General features: G+C 42.5%; 2 protein-coding genes across 6 annotated transcripts in view; both read right to left on the reverse strand.

Moving 5' to 3' along the window:
• Positions 1-1,216: 1,216 nt before the first annotated feature.
• LOC106581222 (tsukushi) lies at positions 1,217-11,299 on the reverse strand. Of its 4 annotated transcripts, none has more exons than XM_014163135.2 (2): positions 10,972-11,299; positions 1,217-4,215 (listed from the first exon to the last, which is right to left on the reverse strand). In XM_014163135.2, exons 1-2 carry the CDS (start codon positions 10,978-10,980, stop codon positions 3,160-3,162), a joined length of 1,065 nt encoding a protein of 354 aa, XP_014018610.1. In that variant the 5' UTR covers positions 10,981-11,299; the 3' UTR covers positions 1,217-3,159. The 4 variants fall into 4 exon arrangements, with proteins under 4 accessions (XP_014018610.1, XP_014018613.1, XP_014018612.1 ...); XM_014163138.2 differs by lacking the exon at positions 10,972-11,299 and adding an exon at positions 10,644-10,906; XM_014163137.2 differs by lacking the exon at positions 10,972-11,299 and adding an exon at positions 10,565-10,674.
• A 2,249-nt stretch (positions 11,300-13,548) lies between these two features.
• LOC106581221 (serine/threonine-protein kinase ULK2) overlaps positions 13,549-18,981 on the reverse strand; it is a 54,354-nt gene continuing 48,921 nt past the window's right edge. The window contains exons 21-26 of one of the 2 annotated variants that reach the window (XM_014163133.2): positions 18,470-18,613; positions 17,829-18,043; positions 17,555-17,733; positions 17,210-17,328; positions 16,750-17,043; positions 13,549-16,298 (exon numbers count right to left, since the gene is read on the reverse strand). In XM_014163133.2, coding sequence (XP_014018608.1) covers positions 16,234-16,298; positions 16,750-17,043; positions 17,210-17,328; positions 17,555-17,733; positions 17,829-18,043; positions 18,470-18,613 — 1,016 coding nt within the window. In that variant the 3' untranslated portion in view covers positions 13,549-16,233. The remainder of the gene's footprint in view (positions 16,299-16,749; positions 17,044-17,209; positions 17,329-17,554; positions 17,734-17,828; positions 18,044-18,469; positions 18,614-18,981) is intronic. The other variant, XM_014163134.2, reaches the window with a different exon arrangement.

Below are 18,981 nucleotides of genomic sequence, written 5' to 3' on the forward strand. Positions count from 1 at the left end.
GCTGCATTAAAACACCTCAGGAGAGTTGAGCGTTTGGCTCACTGATCTGTGCTCTATTGGGCTACCCTGATACAGTAGCTCTGAGTGTCATGACCCCTCATATACCTGAACCTTTTATATTGCCCTGGAGAGACATGTGGGTATCATTGTATTTCAAAACCAAAGATAAAGTAACAACCAAGGTACTCAGCAGATTGAGTCACTGGATTACAAAGGTAAAGAAATGGTAAAGAAAAGTTCAAGACTCCTTTGTGACTCTCTTATGACTCATTTATGCTAAGCTGATTAGTTGTATTTGGATTGCAAATGTTTTTTGTAATTTAACACCGTTCAGGTTGATCCTGGCAGGCTGACCTGAGGGAGGTAGCTGTGATTGACAGCCCTCCAACCACCCCGCCTCCAAATTCCTGCACTCCAGGAGATGGACAAATGGCCCAGACATCTGGAACTGGTTTACTAAAATGGGGCCATCCGCAGAGGGCCAAACTCTCAGAAAATCACATTTGCTCTTCTCGCTCTCTCCTTGGTTGGCAAAAATATATCTAAAACAGTATAAACTGAAGCAAAATCATAGCCAGCTTTTCCTACAAAGCCGTACTTTTCCAGAGCAGGATGTTGTAATATAGGAGATGTAATCTGGAGTAAACCTTCTTTTGTGGAGTCAAACTTCTTTTTTTGATCAGTCTTTGAAATTCGAAGAGACCCGTGTGCCAAAGGACTGTGCTTTGGCAACCACTGCAAGGAGCTGAGGGGATAGCTGAAAGCTCTCTGTGTCTTTAAGGAGGAGCACACAATGGAACACTCTCAGAGCACAGAGATCTGTGGAGTTACAGCCAGCCGCCATTACACAAAGTCAGGCCGCTCTCCTCCTTTCCCTCTCCCCTTCTCACAGACTTCATACATCAGTCCACAGTATTATGGTTCCCTGCCTGGAACTAGTGTCTCTGACTGCTTCTGTTTAAGGACCTCTCGAAACCACTAGTGTGTGTGTGTTTACAGGGGGAGTTTCAAGTAAATAAAGGAAGGATGTTAGGCGGCATGTGAAAGTAAATATAGTTCTGCGCTAGGCACTGAGGAAGACGTAAGTGCTATTGTTACAGGACACACCCTGTGAGTCAGTACAGCAGACAAAATGAAATCACATGAATGCAGCTCTATGAAATACAGGGAATTCTGTGAAATTGTGAAACCCTTTTGGAATGACAACAGTGGGGTATGCGTTGAAACCCAAACAATTTATATGTTTTCATATACAGACACACCTAGCAATTGTGGAATGCCACAGGCTGTTGGGGACAGGGTAGTAAACAAAGTTACAAATAATTAAAAGTTAATACATTTATGTAAAGTACACAGATGTGTAGAATAATCCATCTATTTTACATCTATACAAAGTTATACACCGAATGTACAAAACATTAAGAACACCTGCTCTTTCCATGACAGACTGACCAGGTGAAAGCTATGATCCCCTTATTGATGTCACTTGTTAAATCCACTTCAAATCAGTGTAGATGAAGGGAAGGAGACAGGTTAAAGAAGGATTTTTAAGCCTTGAGACATGGATTGTGTACATGTGCCATTTAGAGGGTGAATGGGAATGAAAAAAATATTTAAGTGCCTTTGAACAGGGTATGGTAGTAGGTTCCAGGCACACCGGCTTGTGTCAAGAACTGCAATGCTTCTGGGTTTTTCACGCTCAACAGTTTCCCATGTGTATCAGAATGGTTCACCACCCAAAGGACATTGAGCCAACTTGACAACCATGGGAAGCATTGGAGTCAACATGGGCCATCACCCCTGGGGAACGCTTTGGACACCTTGTAGAGTCCATGACCCAACAAATTGAGGCTGTTCTCAGGGGTGCAACTCAATATTAGGAAGGTGTTCTTAATGTTTTGTACACTAAGTGTATACACTATTGATAAAGAAATATAAAACATCTTTACGCAGATGTTTAACATTCAAAACAGTTCAAGTGCAGTTATGTCTCTTTCGGTCCATATTATACCACAGGAATAGCAACCAAGGCAGGTGTTCAAACATGCAGTTGTTGTTGCACAGAATATCTGAAGGATTTTGGCCAATGTAGATCCAAAGTTGATGCTGTAGAAAAGCTGCGACATTTATAACATTTCAAAGTAGGGTGAATAATACAATGCATCAAATACATCACGTATATTGTTTCAGTTAAAACACACTTCTCTGTCAGAAGAGATAAGAAAATACAGGACGAAACATGTCTGTGTCTAATAAACTGCCTGGAGCCAATTTTATGTTTTGAAATAAATGGTCACTGTCATGGGAAACTGATTCAATAACAGAGCAGCGAAAATCCCCTAGGTGACGTTCAAGAATTTGTTTCTGCATTGATTTGTTCAGATCACATTTCAACCAGTTGTGTAACAGCTCTTTGAAACAGAACACGCAATGTTGGCTTCCAGGTCTTAGGCCATGTAAACATGACTGAGGAAGATAGCAGGAGAATTTGTCCACAATAATATCTGATTGAAATGATAACTAGACATCTGAGGAGGCTGGTGGGAGGAGCTATAGGAGGACAGGCTCATTGTAATGGCTAGAATGGAACATGTTTGATAACATTCCATATTTTCAACTCCAGACATTACAATGAGCCTGTCCTCCTATAGCTCCTCCCACCAGCCTCCTATGCTAGACATACATAACTACATACTCTACATAAGATGTTAACCTTTTGGTCTGACATAAGAGTGGTCCTTGCACAGTAATGTGTATACTGATGATTGTTATGGAACATAATATGTTTCCTAGTGGCTGAGGTATCTTTTTTAGTTCCAGATCCTAAAATCTCCTTCAAAATTGGAAGAGGAAAAGCTAAATGGTTTGAAGATAATATCCATCAATGCTATTGCTAGCTTGTTACTGTAATTTAAATACATGATTTATGCATAACAAGCATGACATGACAGTGTATCAACAGTGGTTTGAAATAAATACCTCAGGCCTTTGGAATAAAAGCAAAACACAAATTTAATTTAAACAAAACTGTTCAAATAGTAATTATCATGTTTGGCAGCAATAACAAAAATTGTTCTTTGCATATAGTGATATAAGGCACAGTTTTAGCACTAATGTGCTAGTTAGATGTCCATACCGAAGGCAACAATCCCAACACAATCACGACACAATGCCTTTAACATCACAGGTTAGCACCTCGTCATGTTTCTGTTCCTGTCCAAGCTGCCTGTGAAACTGGCCCTGCTTTTGAGCCCTCCAACAATGGATATTCTGGCCCAGGGTAATACTCTTGATGCTTGGCAAGTGACTTAGCATGTTATTTGGCAATGACGTTACTCCAGAGTTGGACAGATTGAGCTCCTGTAGAGACACAAGTCCACTGAACACAGCTGGGCTCAGTGTCTTTAGCTTGGCGTTGTTGGACAGGTCCAAGACCTGAAGGCTCTGAAGGCCTCTGAAGCTGTTAGGCTGGATGTCAGAGAGCTCAGGAAGCGCACTGAGGGATAGGTGAACCAGGTCCTTGAGGTCCTCAAAGGCCCCCTCCTCAATGCGCGAGATAATGTTCACATCCAGGCTTAGATCCCTCAACGGGATGCCTTTTAGCTTGGGCACGGCCCTCAGCTGATTGGCTGCTAGAGTCAGGTTCTGGACATGTAGCAAGGGGCTCCTAGAGGAACTCCTGGAGACCACCGTCAGCCGGTTGTGGGACAGATCCACGTTGATTGGCTCTCCGTGACCTTTAGTGATGAACATGTCCAGGTCAAACTCCCGGAAGTGGTTGTGGCTGAGGTCCACCTCAGCCAGAGGAAGGCCAGAGAAGCAGCCCTCATCCAGGACCTCCAGGGAGTTGTGGCTGAGGTCCAGAGATTCCAGGTAGCGCAGCCTGGACAGGGCCTTGGGGCTGACCATGGAGATGCGGTTGTTGCTGAGGTCCAGGCTGACCAACGTGGTATAGCCAGGTCCAGAGAGCATAGTGTCGGTCAGCAGGGACATGGAGTTGGAGGACAAGTCCAGGTGGGCAGTGTCCAGGGGGATGGGGATGGGGCTGGTGCCCACTCCCCTGCAATCCACCCTGGTCAGGCTGAAGCTGTCGAACAAGCCAAAGCTCTCCACCTCACAGTGGCAGCTTGGGTGACAGTTCTTCACAGCTCCAGCCTGGCAGTGAACAGCCAGGAGCATCCACAGACTAACACACAGGAGGAACGCCATCATGTTCTGAAGGGGACACAAATACAAAACAAAAGATGTTACTTCTAATGTATGTTTGGGCTATAAACAAATGATATATTGTAGTGACTAGCAGATATCTGAGAAAAGGTAGGAGAGATACATGGAATACGTGACTAGTAATCTAATGTCTTCCATTCTTTCAAATTAAAAGGAACAGCTAATTGGATATTATTCTCAGTGACCCAAAAGAAACAAATACAGTACATGTGTGATTAACAGCACTTTGCATCATCCAGTGAACAGAGCAACATCCTGATAAACTAGAGGAGATTGGGGCTCCATAGACACTACAGAGAGTAGAAAATCTCTGAGTCACAATGATATGCACTCCATTACAGGGATACATTAAGGATATAAATACATAGAGCTAGCGTTAAACACATCATGCATAAATATAATCTCTACATACACATTAAATACAAAATAAATATGACAAATGCGGTAATGGCCATAAGCGAGTCATTTCCTTTTTATTTAGCAGACACGTTAGCAGTATTCCTTCCCTCACGCCACTTCACTGAACAACGTAACAAAGATTACTCTCGGAACAGACAGTAAATGTAGTTTTAGAATTCAAATGTAGAGTTTTTCCTTTCAAAATGCCACCTGTTACCGGAAACACTTCAAGCTTTCCTTGCAACACACACCAACAGCCCTAATTTCTCTTTTCTTTGGGCTCCCAATGGATTTGACCTCATTTTCTTGATCAAAGAGCTCATTCCCACTTATTTTTCTTAGTTTACAATACAAACTATTCATGGTTGTGAGGATGCAAAACGGAGACATCATCACTCAAGGTCCTTATAATATCTGTCTCATATCTCTAAGTGTGCTTACATTGGGAAGAAGGAAATGTGACTTTAGGAGAGTCAGTCTCCTCCAAGCAGACAGTTGTGTATTAAGATGTCTGACACCAGTAGCTACTCATTAGAAAGTTCACATTTACAGCTTAAGTACTGTGTGTCAAATGGCACACATTGATGACTACCGTATCACAAATAACAATGGAATGTCAGACAAAACCGTTAACCATGAAAACATTTAAATAAGTATAATAACCAAGCAATAACTAAAACAGAACATGCACTTCATACCTCTATTTTCTGTTGTTGTCGCTAGTTTCCTGTTCACTCCACAGCACTAGATATCTGACTGAGAAGAAGGCTGGTGGTTCACAGGACTTTTGTTCCCGAACCCACCTAACCAGCGTCCTTTGTGGAGGTAAATGATCTGCTCCTAAACCTATTAGTGCACTTGGCAGCAACACTGCCATAATGAGCAAAGCACAGAGTACCCACACGCAACACATGGAAATTGGGCAAAGGTTAAAGAGGCAATCAGCAGTTTTACTTCGAAATTAATGATATGTACCCATTGAGTACTAAAAAGAACATAACTTAGAAATGCCTCATGAGCTTAGTTCAACTGTCATACCCCATCAGAACCCACAATATAAGCTTGTTTTACTCCAATGTTTGTAAACAGAGTAAATGTAAACACACACTGTATTGCCTAAAAACCTGGATAAAACTATCATTTTGATATCATGGATGGTCTGTCCTAACATCTATAGCTTAGTCTTTGAATTTGAGAGTGGTAACATTTTTCTAGCCCCATCCCAACTGCTTTTTACCGAAACAATGGTGGGGAGAACGCTTTGATATTGTTTAAATGGCTCATTGCTGCTTTAAGAAGTGTAGTTGTATAACAACTGAATAAGCGTTCACTGGTCAGGAGGTGTATACCCAAGCATGACCCAGCAGAAAAGCCATTGAAGGATTGATCATTAATTTGTGCAGTAGGCCAAGGTTAGCTACTGTATAGTCTGTGGAAGGTTATCACATCAAGCTTTCGTGCAGACAAATTACCCTCGTGGCCTCATGGGTGGAAGGTTATTACTTTGCCAAGATAATGCATCCACCTGACAGGTGTGGCATATCAAGAATCTGATTAAACAGCACGATCATTACATAGGTGCACCTTGTGCTGAGGTCAAAAGGCCACTCAAATGTGCAGTTTTGTCATACAACAATGCCACAGATGTCTCAAGTTGAGTGTGCAATTGGCATGCAGACTGCAGGAATGTCCACCAGAACTGTTGCCAGATAATTGAATGTTAATTTCTCTACCATAAGCCTCCTCCAAAGTGGTTTTAGATAATTTTGCAATACGTCCAACCAGCCACACAACATTTCCCAGTTATTCCATGGCCTGCATGTTTGGGATGCTCTGGATCGTCATGTACGACAGTGTGTTCCAGTTCATGCCAATTTCCAGCATAGCCATTGAAGAAGAGTGGGTCAACATTCCACAGGCCACAATCAACAGCATGATCAACTCTATGTGAAGGAGATGTGTCGTGCTGCATGAGGCAAATGGTGGTCACACCAGATACTGACTGGTTTTCTGATCCATGCTCCTACCTTTTTTTAATAAGGTATCTGTGACCAGTCATGTGAAATCCATAGACTAGGGCCTAATGAATATATTTCAATTAACTGATTTCCTTATATGAACTGTAACTAAAATCAAATGTTTGAAATTGTTGCATGTTGCGTTTATATTTTTGTTCAGTATATATAGTGTAATATTGGGATGCAAACTCAAAATGGAATACATACTATATTTGACATGGTACAGGTGTCTTCTTTTTTTAAAGACTATAACCATGTGTGAGAGGTGTATACTTTTACTTCAAATTAGATGTGTTTAAGACTACCAAGAAACACTGTGTGACCCTGATTTACCCTACAGCAGTAAAAGGTTTTAAGAGTTATCAGGTATGTTAATTGTAGATGGCCTGCAAAGGCTACAGAAGGTTATTATGTAACAGGGGATGTTGGATAATCAAAAAGGAAATCTGGAATACTTTAGATTCAACATGAAGACTGATGTGGTAATCTGCCCAGAAACTGATATACTCAACTGGAGCTGTTCATGTTGTGTGGCGGTTGAGTCAGTTTATTCTAATAATCTAAAAGTTTAAAAAATACATTTTAAAAATGGCAAATTTGTACAGAATTTCAGTAATATAGCAAAATATCATCCCGCAAAGAGCTATCTTGGATTTCCATATATACTAAACCAAAATATTAACGCAACATTCAATAATGTAAACGATTTTACTAAGTTACAGTTCTTATAAGGAAATCAGTCAATTGAAATAAATGAATTAGGCCCTAATCTATGGATTTCACATGACTGGGCAGGGGCGCAGCCAATCACAATGAGTTTTTCCCCCACAAAAGGGCTTTATTACAGACAGAAATACTCCTGTTTCATCAGCTGTCCGGGTGGATGGTCTCAGACGATCCCGCAGGTGAAGAAGCCGGATGTGGAGGTCCTGGGCTGGCGGGGTTACACGTGGTCTGCGGTTGTGAGGCCGGTTGGACGTACTGCCAAATTCTCTAAAATGACGGAGGCGGCTTACGGTAAGGAAATGAACATTCAAATCTCTGGCAACAGCTCTGGTGGAAATTCCTGCAGTCAGAATGCCAATTGCACAGTCTCAAAACTTGAGACATCTGTGGCATTGTGTTGTGTGACAAAACAGCACATTTTAGAGTTGCCTTTTATTGCCCCCAGCACAAGGTGCATCTGTGTAATGATCATGCTGTTTAATTGAACCTTGTTTAACTAGGCAAGTCAGTTAAGAACAAATTCTTCTTTACAATGAAGGTCTAGGTTCAATGAAGGTTCCACTGGATATCATAAGGTGAATGCACCAATTTGTAAGTCGCTCTGGATAAGAGCGTCTGCTAAATGACTTAAATGTAAATGTCTACCGGGGAACAGTGGGTTAACTGCCTTGTTCAGGGGCAGAATGACAGATTTTTACCTTGTCAGTTTGGGGATTCGATCCAGCAACCTTTCGGTTACTGGCCCAATGCTCAAACCAGCTTCTTGATAGGCCACACATGTCAGGTGGATGGATTATTTTGGCAAAGGAGAAATCCTCACTAACAGTGATGTAAACAAATGTGTGCACAACATTTGAGAGAAATAAGCTTTTTGTGCATATGGAACATTTCTTGGATCTTTTGTTCCAGCTCATGACACGAGACCAACATTTTACATGTTGCGCTTACATTTTTGTTCAGTATAAATAGGTCAGTTTCCCCCATCTTCAGTTGAGCCACTCTGTCCTCAGTGTGTGAAAGAGAGAGAATGTGTTTTCTTTGGATTTGTTGACTCAAAGCCTGGGTCCCCCCTACCATACAAGATAGGGCAGATAGCCAAAATAAGTAGAAGATATCAAATGACGGTGAGTGAGTATTTCCCCATTAAACAAGATCAATAGATGTATTATGCTTCTGCTTACCACAAATCCAAGGTAAGGTATGTATCTTTCATGAGGTTTTGTTTTCACAATACTAGATGAACTTCTACAACTCATTTGTTTCCATTTTAATAAAAACAATTACTTCAACGGGGAATCATCCTCCGCCATCCTCCCATCCCACGTTTACAAGCCTGCATACTCCCCAGACATGGACTACACCCTGCCGCGATGACATCGCTTGTCCATATATGTATATATTCTTCATTTCATAACTTACTTAGATTTGTTTGTATTGGGTATATGTTGTGAAATTGGTAGATATTGCTGCACTGTCGGAGCTAGAAGCACAAGCATTTCGCTACACCCGCAATAACATCTGCTAAAAACGTGTATGTGACCAATACAATTTTATTTGAGTGACTGGCTTTATTAGCACACATATGAGGGGGCAGTCTAAAGCCATGCAGTGGACATCTGTGGCTAAGTTCAGAAGTCTAGCCTACTACATTGGTGCTAGCTAGTGAATTTTCCCTCTCTCTTCATTGTCCATGTATGTTGTCCATGAATACATCTGCTGCTCTTTTACTGGGGACATTGAACTTCTCCACACCAGGTGTTCCTCTCATCCTTTCACCAATAAATTACAGCAAACAGTAAATGGCTGTTAGCCCAGACTTACAATCAGCCCACTATAATTACTTGACAACTATGGCTGTCCGCACCTCAACTCTCCTCAGGGGAAATTGTAGGCCACAAACACATCTCACTTTTAGGATCTTGTCTTTCAACATGCTTATATCCTCAAAAAGACAACATATACTTTCCGTATTCTTTAACGTTCAACATGTGAGTAATGCTAAGCTATGTGGGAACTGGGAATTATGTTTTATTGCATTTTCGGCTATTTTCCAGTGTAATTTGATGTCCTGGCATCTGAGGGTGGTTTGAGCCTCATTAGAATAGGTCTAAGTAGGCCTTTGCAATGTTGCTCATACCTGATCTCTACAGCAGACAGCAGGTCTATCACAGTTCAGAAGGATTCTCCATGTGATGGAGAGTACACTCCCAGAAAAAAATGGTTCCAAAAGGGTTATTTGTCTGTCCCCATAGGAGAACCCTTTTTGGTTCTAGATAGCACCTTTATTTCCCTAAGAGTGCATTTTACCAGCTAAATCCCAAAGTCAAAGCCTACAAACAATTTAATTAGGAGAGATTGTGTGGGCGCGCTAATCCATTTAAGCCAAATTAATGCATGACATTAAGAAGAGCCAGGTTTAATGTGAGCTTGAAGTAGTGCAGAAAACAGTATAGGCTAGTCTCATCAGGACAACAAGTCCTCAGTTTCCATGATTAATAGGATTGAACTATTGCACTGATAGCACAGGCCAAATGTCAGTGTTGTTAAAGTTTAAAAAGCATTTCAAGACTTCAAAAGTGATCTTATCTCAAGATGAGTTCCACACCATCTGTTGTGAAGATCCAGCTAAATGACTCAATCCCAAATAAATGGAAACGATGGGCACAAATTTGATCATTTCAGACACTAATTTCATAGGCGCCATCTGAAACTATCTTTTCCATTCATTTGGTATTGAGGAATACACAGCATGGTGCATGGGTGGCATTGGGTGAGTCCCTCGTGGATGGTGGTCTCTGAGCCCTCTAGCTATGTCACAATGGGACACCGGACTATCGCGTCCTAGCGTCTGTGGACTATAACTTAGTTTAAAACATACTATATAGATATGGCATGCGATTATCTCAATATTAAACCTATTTTGAGTCATGAAAACGTAGATTTAGAGTAAATTCTTCAAAAAGTAATAATCATTAAGCCATGGCAATGTCTTGCTTGCATTCTTTAAATAAAGTCTGACTCAAAGCCCTGTACATGCATTTCCACACAGGCTGCCTAAACGCCCCTTTCAATAAAAAAAAATTGTATTTAAGCGCAATATGAACTGGCCTCAGTGAGTAAAACAAGGCTAGCAAATTGACTTCGTTTGCCCCTGGAGATCAAATTTCCTGTAGCCGTGGCAAACCTCGCCTTACCTTGCAGCCTGCCTACTTTTCTGAGACCGTCAAACTCATCCGTGTGGTACCTGAGAAATGAATCAAATCTCATACGTACCAGACTACTCCCAAGTCCCGCCACCTTCTGTCAATTATCACTCGACTTGTCACATTTCCATGAAACACGTCACTCAACTAAGTTTTACGCATTTGGCCTGTGAATAAGTATTCTTCAAGGTTTTAAGTATATGATTATAAGTGTAATTAACTAGTATGTACAATTTGCACCTAATAGCCTATCAGAGGAGCGCAGTTTTTCTGAGAAATCAGAAATATGATCTGACCTCCGTCGTTCCAAGGCTTGAAAACCTTGAAATCCAAAGAAAAGTTTAAAATACCGTTGATAATAAGGACTATTCTAACTTGCTCACGCATTTCAGACATACCTTTACCATCAAATAGGAATTTAGACTGGTTGCTCTCCTGGACAAACCAGTTTACTTCACCACGCCAAGGAATCTTGACTCAACCTCCGCTCCCATTTTTGTAAATCCAATATCATTGTGCGGTTCAGGCAATTTAGAGATTTCTTGCGGTTTTATATTAACTGTCAGTGCTGCAACTATCTATCCTGACTTGTCGAGACGAGGCTCCCCAGACTTCTTCGTAAAGCACTGAAGTCCAGATAGGTTTCCGCCAGTATGGCTTTGAAGTCGGACACGAAAGAGGCGCACTCTAGCGGCGAGACGGTTGCTTCGGCGACCGAAATGAAGTGATTCTATTGTTACAGATACTGTATGAAGAATGTTATGGAATAGAGCCCCACAGTGGAGGTGTCATAATACCCATAATACCTAGGGTTCAAACAGGGAAATTGTTCCAAAAGGTTTTTCAACCATACATTTTTTTCCCAAAGGGGATTTTAGAAACGCTTAAAATAACGGCTGTGTTTCGTGTATGCTTACCCCGGTGTGACGTTTTGATAACCATGCAAATCTCTCTCAGGCAAGGTGACTTTTCTCAATATATTTGGCTCCATTTACTCACATTCGAAAAGTAGACATTATGCAAAACTACAAATCCCTGCAAGCTCCTGCACATCATCTCTAGCTGACACCTTTGCTAACAGGTATTATGTAAATTTAAAAAAAACTTTCACAAGACAGTTCACGGAATTGTCCATTTAAAGAAATGTAGCCAATTTATTGATTACTCCATTTAGCTAACATTACAGTTAATCTAGAGATTATCATATTTGTCTCGATTTGACAGTCTCGTCCAGATCATCATGGAAAATGTAGTTCTTTATGATAGTGTGAGTGCGTGCGTATGTGTGGGGGGGGAAAGAGATTCAGGCGAATATATTGATAAATGTCACCTTGTCCTACAGATATTTACACAGTTATCAAAACATCATGCCAGGGTAAGCCTACACGAAACACAGCCCTTATTTGAAGTGCTTTAAAATCCCCTAGTAAAAAATTGTGGGAAAACGATTGGAACCATTTCCCCGATTGACCGCTAGGTTTTATGGGTATTATGACTCATACTGTGGTACTCTATAGGATGTCTGTTTTTACTCGGACAATGACGGGGTTCTACTTTAGGAAATATAGCCCTTTTGGCAAAAATAAATTGAGAATATTTTTTGGTACTTGCACACCTTAGGAAAAATGTGGCTGATGATAAATGAAAAATAGGAAACCCCAAATTGATAAAAGATACTGTAAGCTACAGACAGTAGGCTATCTAGAAACCCTCTATTATTAAGGGAATGCTTAACAGAATTTCACAATGTTATGTAGCCTTTAGCCTAAATCTTAAGATGGCATTTAGGAAATCTAAGTAATAAAAGGCAAAATATTTAATTTGGGCAATGGCAAACGTCCCCAATAATGCAGACTAATGGATTCCATGCTTTTAGTTTTTTATATCTACTGCAACCTCAATGTGGTGATGAAGGCCATCCATACATAGCAACTGACAAATGGTTGATGTAGACATAAACAACAGGGGCTCTGCTCTGGGTGTTAACAAAGCTTTAAGAGGAAACAAGAGGGATGGGAAGGCCAAGTGGGAGAAATTATAATCAACATCTCCTGCAGCACAATACTGGGCTCCCCGCTGTCCACCTGTGGGTTCTGGGCTACATTCATTGTTTTCACAGTATGATGACAGAGAGTGGGCCCCAACACACACACATACCTACCTACAGACAGATGAAGAGGCAGGTATGAAAAACATTGAAGTTGAGAGAGAGAAAAAAATATGTTTATTCAACTGTGGGCTTACCTTCTTTTTTCGCAGAAGTGGTCTTGTTGTCAGCAGAATTTGGGAACCTGGCCGCATCTATCCTCTAACTGGACTTGTTCAGGTCTGTAAAAATAAACAGCTGAAGGTGAGATTAGAAGTTTGCCACAAACAGTTTGTGTACTAGATCCATTTGTATGCCGAATTTGTTTCAGGGATAAATAATTTGCTGTGTCCTCAGAAAACATTGGCAGTAACACAGTCCTAAAATATCCCTCCCTCCCTATCTGTCACTTTCTATTTGGCAGTGAATAGTGAAGTGGCTGGAAGAGTTAGAATAGTTCCATAGAGAACCGTGTGATTTTAGAATCCTGTTCATTTATTAGGCGATGTTCAGTGAATGAGCCCCTTGTGTAGCTAATTATGCTATCTGTGGTGAAAGTTTTGCTATCAGAATCTGTAGGGATGGGGATGCTTGATTGTTAGACAGATAAAAAAAGTTATCCAGCTAAGGTATGGGGCTGGAGAAATGTAACCACACAAACTGTATATAACCACCATCATAACTATGGACTGATGGTCCATGAGATTGACATGGTTTGAAACATACAGTATTTTGAAGCAGGAATTTGGCTCCATCTAGTGAATATTAGAGTGAAAATGACTGCTCATTGGCTCAAATGGGGGTCCCACGAGGCCCGGCTTTTCTAGTGTTAATAAGGTACCCACAAATGTTATTAGTATTTTCCATGAAATAATACAGACCATGCATGTAGTTCCAACTTTTCTTTTTAATTAACAAAGGCTGCATTTGTAGAGTTCCATAAAAGAAAGATGCCCTTTAACTCACATCAAGTAACACATCAACATTTCTCATTGAAAAATAGGTGTGTGGAAATTCAGTTGCATTGTCATGGTCAGTTCAGGGGAGGGGGGCTTAACCATCACAAGGGTCGGTATGCATTCAGCTGGAGTCTGAGGTGCAAATGACTGGGAGGGTGAATACATTCACTCTACGGGATATAACATGTGCTTAGTACCAATGGTTTGTCTCTGAAACAGTCCATCGTTAGTACTCCATTCTTAATAAAACACTGCTAGTGAGGGAGTGTGGCCTAAATCTACAGCGCTATAAATAGATGCATGGATTTGGTATGTTCAGACAGTTTCTGACTGTTTTAATGTCCTTCTCCCGCCACTCAGTGTGCAGAAAAGGCTTTTTGTGGTGCGGAGTGCTCACGTGCAAAGGGAGAGGGCACAAGAGCAAAAACTAAATAAACCACAGAAACTTGGATATGTCTATAAAAAAGGAACAGTACATCATAAAAAGAGCTAGTGGCCACCAGTTGCAAGTTTACGCATTTACACACTATTCACACTTGTACAATAGGAAATCAAGGACTCTGCCCACTTTTCAAATAGGCTTAGGAGGCAGCTTTTCTTCTGTAATGGACTTTCTATGATCACTGGCCTTTTGCATACCTGACGTGTGCAGACTCACTAACATTACTGCATTGCAAGCACAGCAGCTGCTTGGGGAGAGAGCAGAGCAGACTTGAATGGATGCTAGGCAGTGCCTTTCTTTACTTCCAACACAGTAGATTTGATCTCTCCACACAGAATCCCAATCCGGTATAGTATATGAACAGTCCTAGTATAAAGAGGTTGTGTGGAGATGTTTGGAGCAGCTGCCTTGTGATTGGCACATTCCTCTGTGCCAGGGACCTCTAGTGGGGATAGATTGACTTGAACCCGTGGCAGGCGTGGTTAAAAGTACATAAAAATGTTTGTGCTCTTTGATCGAGAGGCAGGGCATCCAATGGCGTCGTCTCGCTCACTGACCCCCTCACTCTCTCACTGTGCTCTCACACACACATTCACTCAGGAAAACAAAATCACATGCACAACATACAAATATTGACACTTTTGCAAACATCAATTTACTTGGAAATTAGTTACAGTTATTCATGTATGAACATAAAAAAAAGCTTGTTTCTGTATTATTTAGCGAAAACTACTCAAGTAATTTCACTGTTTTGTCTTGATTCACCCTGGAGAGGGGCGTTCTCCCTTGGTTAACTGATCAGGAGCCCCTCCTCCCCAAATGCCTAGGGGCATGTGCTGGTCAACGCTAGAAGTTCCAGGGGCAAAGAAAACATACGTTTTAGTCCGATTCTGTCACCCACAGGCTTCTTCTTGCCATACTATTCTAAACGCCCACCAGTGGTGTGGGATGTGTAGAGACTGGACGTTTCTTACGACCCCTCACCCCATTTCCACGGCAACACTTAACAGTCAGAGTGTGCAAGCAGGTTGCGCAGCAATGAGAGGGAGAGCTGTGGCAGGGCAAGTGGTGTTGTGGGCTGAAGAGGGTGAGAGAGAAGAGAGAACCCCCCCACCCCCATCCCTTTAACCAACCTGAGCTACCACTAACAGCCTTCACATTTCTCTTTCCTAACCTGTCAGGACAAAGTGTCCCCCCCACTTTTCACAATAAAGTGCTTCAGCTAACAAATGAACAAAACTATCTGATTACAAATCTACATGGTTGTTTGCTCTTCAGGCGTCCTTCCATGTGTGTAAAACTGTGTGTTCTTGTATGTACATGTATTGTAAAGTGTGTGATTTGGCGTTTGAGTATGTGTATTTGTTACAGGGTTGGCTAGACTGACTGCCTTTAAATTGACTAATCTCATATACTCTTTTAAATTGACTAATCTCATATACTCCTTTAAAATGGACTAATCTCATATACGCCTTTAAATTGACTAATCTCATACACTCCTTTAAATTGACTAATCTCATATACTCCTTCTTTCCACTTCAATACTAAAGATGATGTCAGACAGGCATCACAACAGCCTCCTATTCCAAAACAATAAATAATCACAACAACAATACTAATACAGAGTAAAAACCTTTACATTATAATAACCACTGTGATTTGCATTAAAAATATGTATTTTTCATGGGTGTATAAGTCTCTGGGCCCATGATAGATTGTCATTGTCCTTATATCAATCTCTTTCTTCTGGTACAAAATGTAAAAATCCTGCAAGTCAGATACAAAAAGCTGGGTAGAGTTTGTGTCCTCATCCCACTCTCTTCAAGGAGTCCGTTGACAGACAGCGCGCAAGAAGATGCCTGCGTCTTGTTCATGTCCTGTGAATGTCTCAGTTCCAGGATCATTGGATCATCTTTGGTAGTGAATGTGTGCATCATCTCTCACACACTTCATCGTTCAGTCTGCGATGCCAAAGAAGGTGTTATACTATCTGCCATGTTGTTTCCTTAAACTCAGAAAAAAATCTAAACGGAAAGGTGCTTGGACTGCTACGTGAGGGAACATTGGAGTTCCGTGCTTGTCCTCAATGTTCTATTGTCGGGGTAGAGTGGTCCCTCTGGGCAGAGAAGGGGGACAGAGGTCACAACTGCCCCTGATATGTGTGTGTGGTCTGCTACTCATACAGTGTGACGGTGCAGTAGCAGAGGGCAGAGATTCTCCGGTCCACACTGGCCTTGTCTGTTGAGGAGACAAACACACAGTCAGATTACAGTGACTGTAGCTGCTGTTCTATGTCACAATGACCTGGCTACCATGCCTCACACACTTTCAGAGAAGCACAGTGCACTCTAAACCTCATCTGATTGAAGCCTCATCTGAAAGAAGCTCAGAGCTGGACTAAGTGGTTCAAGTAAGCCTGTGAGTGCTGATTAAAGATAAGAGGTCAAAGGGATTTTTCACAAGAGACTCTAGTTAACACACTTGACTGTCCATATTAATATCCATGTCCAATACACCAGAGTCTCTGATACAGTACAATGTGATGAGCTTGTCTGGTCTCTGACAGAGCCTGTTGGGGGAGCCTGGTTGAAAGATGGATTTGTGCTTTGGCCATACATGACATAACAATGGCGTAGCAGAAACAGACTGGTCTTCAGTCTACAGTTAAGGCCGGCACGTGGATACTTACACTTGGCCACATTTTGGATGTCTGCAGGGTCCTGGAGGATCTTGGACAGGCCTTCTAGCAGCATGGCAGCCTTGTTGTAACGGTAGGCTATGTCCTCCGTCTGCTGAAACATCTCATCCAGAGCTGCAGACTGCACCGTTTCCACAGCGTAGTTATAGATGAGTTTCTCTGCGGTCACGCTGTTGATCTCGTCTACGAAGCGCTGCTTGTCTGAGAAGAAGTGGTTCAGCTTGTCTGTGAGCCGCCGACACAGGGAGATGCAGCTCTTGTAACGCTCGTTCAGACTCTTCACCACTGAAGAAGGGGGTGAGGGAGGGGGAGAGAAAGTTAGTTATGTTCAAATAAAAATAAATTATATCGAAGTATTATACATGTATATTTTAAGTGTTTTAAGTTCGTATGCAGTTTATAAATACTATAGTGTAATGCCACTGTACCGGTCTGGGGATTTTTGTCTTACCCTGCTTGACGGCGCTGGAAGGGTTGAGCTTGGCTGATTTGATCTGGGCCTTGGCCAGGTGGAGGGAGGAGGCCAGGAGCTGGGCAGCTTTCATGTACAGCACCAGCTGCTCCACCTGCCTGTAGGGGGTAGCACAGCACACATTACTAACCTATACGGCTTCCATGGCTTTTCTTTCTTAAAAACATCATAATTGTCTTTTACAACAATAATTTAAATTGTGATGAAACTGATGTTTTTGTGCCTCACTATGATGAAATGCTACAGGTTTGGGTCCAAACTAAAACCAGAATACTTTCAGTTAAACTGTGAACCCCATCCCCCCAATTTTGGTCTCTCCCTTACCCCCACTCCTTGCTGAGCTGGCTGATCTGGTCCACTACCACACTCTCCTGAGGGGGGTAGAGGGAGGCAGCCGATGCGCCCAGGTCTGACCCTCCTGCTCGCACCGCTGCGATCTCCAGCACACAGTCAGTGAAGGACAGCATCATCCGTAGGTGCATCAGAGTGTCTGTGTGCTCTCGCTGTAGTCAAACACATGATACAGGTCAGATATTACATAAAGACGTGTGCAAATAGAAATGCCACACACACACACAAAATGGGCCCCCTCTCCCACCTCCATGAGTGTCTCCTCAGGCAGCTCTGGGGCCTCAAAGGTGATGAATCCGTCCAGGCTGGGGGGAGAGGTGCCGTAGGGGACATAGCGTAGGCTGCTGGGACCTGCCTCTGCACCCCCTGGGGGAGAGGTCCCGATGGCCATGCCCGGAGGAGAGCCCACGTACACCCGCCCACTGGTGGAGCACAGGGAGCCTGCCGAACTGTTGGAGCCCACTGAGAGAGGGAGAGAGAGCGCGAAACATTGTTGATGTGTGTCAATATGTAGGCCTATCACTTTGGCATAATTTGATTGCTCCTTTCATTGGCTGAATTTGAACTATAGAGAATTTCTGATTAAGATAACATAATTACAACATTTTCCAGAACAAAGTTCAGTCCGAGACACAGAGTATTATTGATAGTACCCACTAAGATGAACAGCACAAGGAGAGGGAGAGAGACTGCCCACTAAATAGCAGTTATGTATCTCAGGGCATTGGAACCACCAACACGGGAGTCACTTCACTCCAGGTAGGAAACATTGAGTGGAGTCGTAGTATTTAGCATTAGCAGGTTAGCTAAGAGGGTGTAGCTTTGGGAAGTGGGGTTTAGCAAGCGGTTAGCCTAGCAGTTAGCCGCTGATGCAGTGAGCGGTCTCACCTGAGGTGGTGCGCGGCCGGGTGCCCAGGTGGCTGCAGGTAGGGGGGGTGCTGCTGTTGGGGGGCGAGCCCACGGTGAAGAGAACAGTCCGGGGACTCGCCGCCCCACCCCGAGGCTGAGCCAGCCCAAACGGTCCTGCTGGTGCTAGGGAGGGAGGGAGGGGCGGTCATTCACACTAAGCCAATCAAGCTCTCTGTTACACAGGAAGGTCCTGTCAGAGCAGCCAATCCAAGCAGTTCATGCAGGGCGAGAATCAATAAAGCAGAGAGACTGGTGCGTGTTTGTATTTGTGTTGTTCTTTGGGACAACGGGTAAGTATTATCTACTAAAACATTGATGTCCAGGTCAGTTTACCAGCTAGGTTATTTCACGACTCATTTTCAGTCTCTAGCTCTTTTCTAATTAATGGTAAAAACATCTGTTCCATTATTTATACCTGGGAGGATGAAACTAGGACAGTGTGCGTGTGTGTGTGTGTGTGTGTGTGTGTGTGTGTGTGTGTGTGTGTTATT

This window comes from Salmo salar, chromosome ssa20, assembly GCF_905237065.1.
Source record: "Salmo salar chromosome ssa20, Ssal_v3.1, whole genome shotgun sequence".
Classification (NCBI taxonomy): domain Eukaryota; kingdom Metazoa; phylum Chordata; class Actinopteri; order Salmoniformes; family Salmonidae; genus Salmo; species Salmo salar.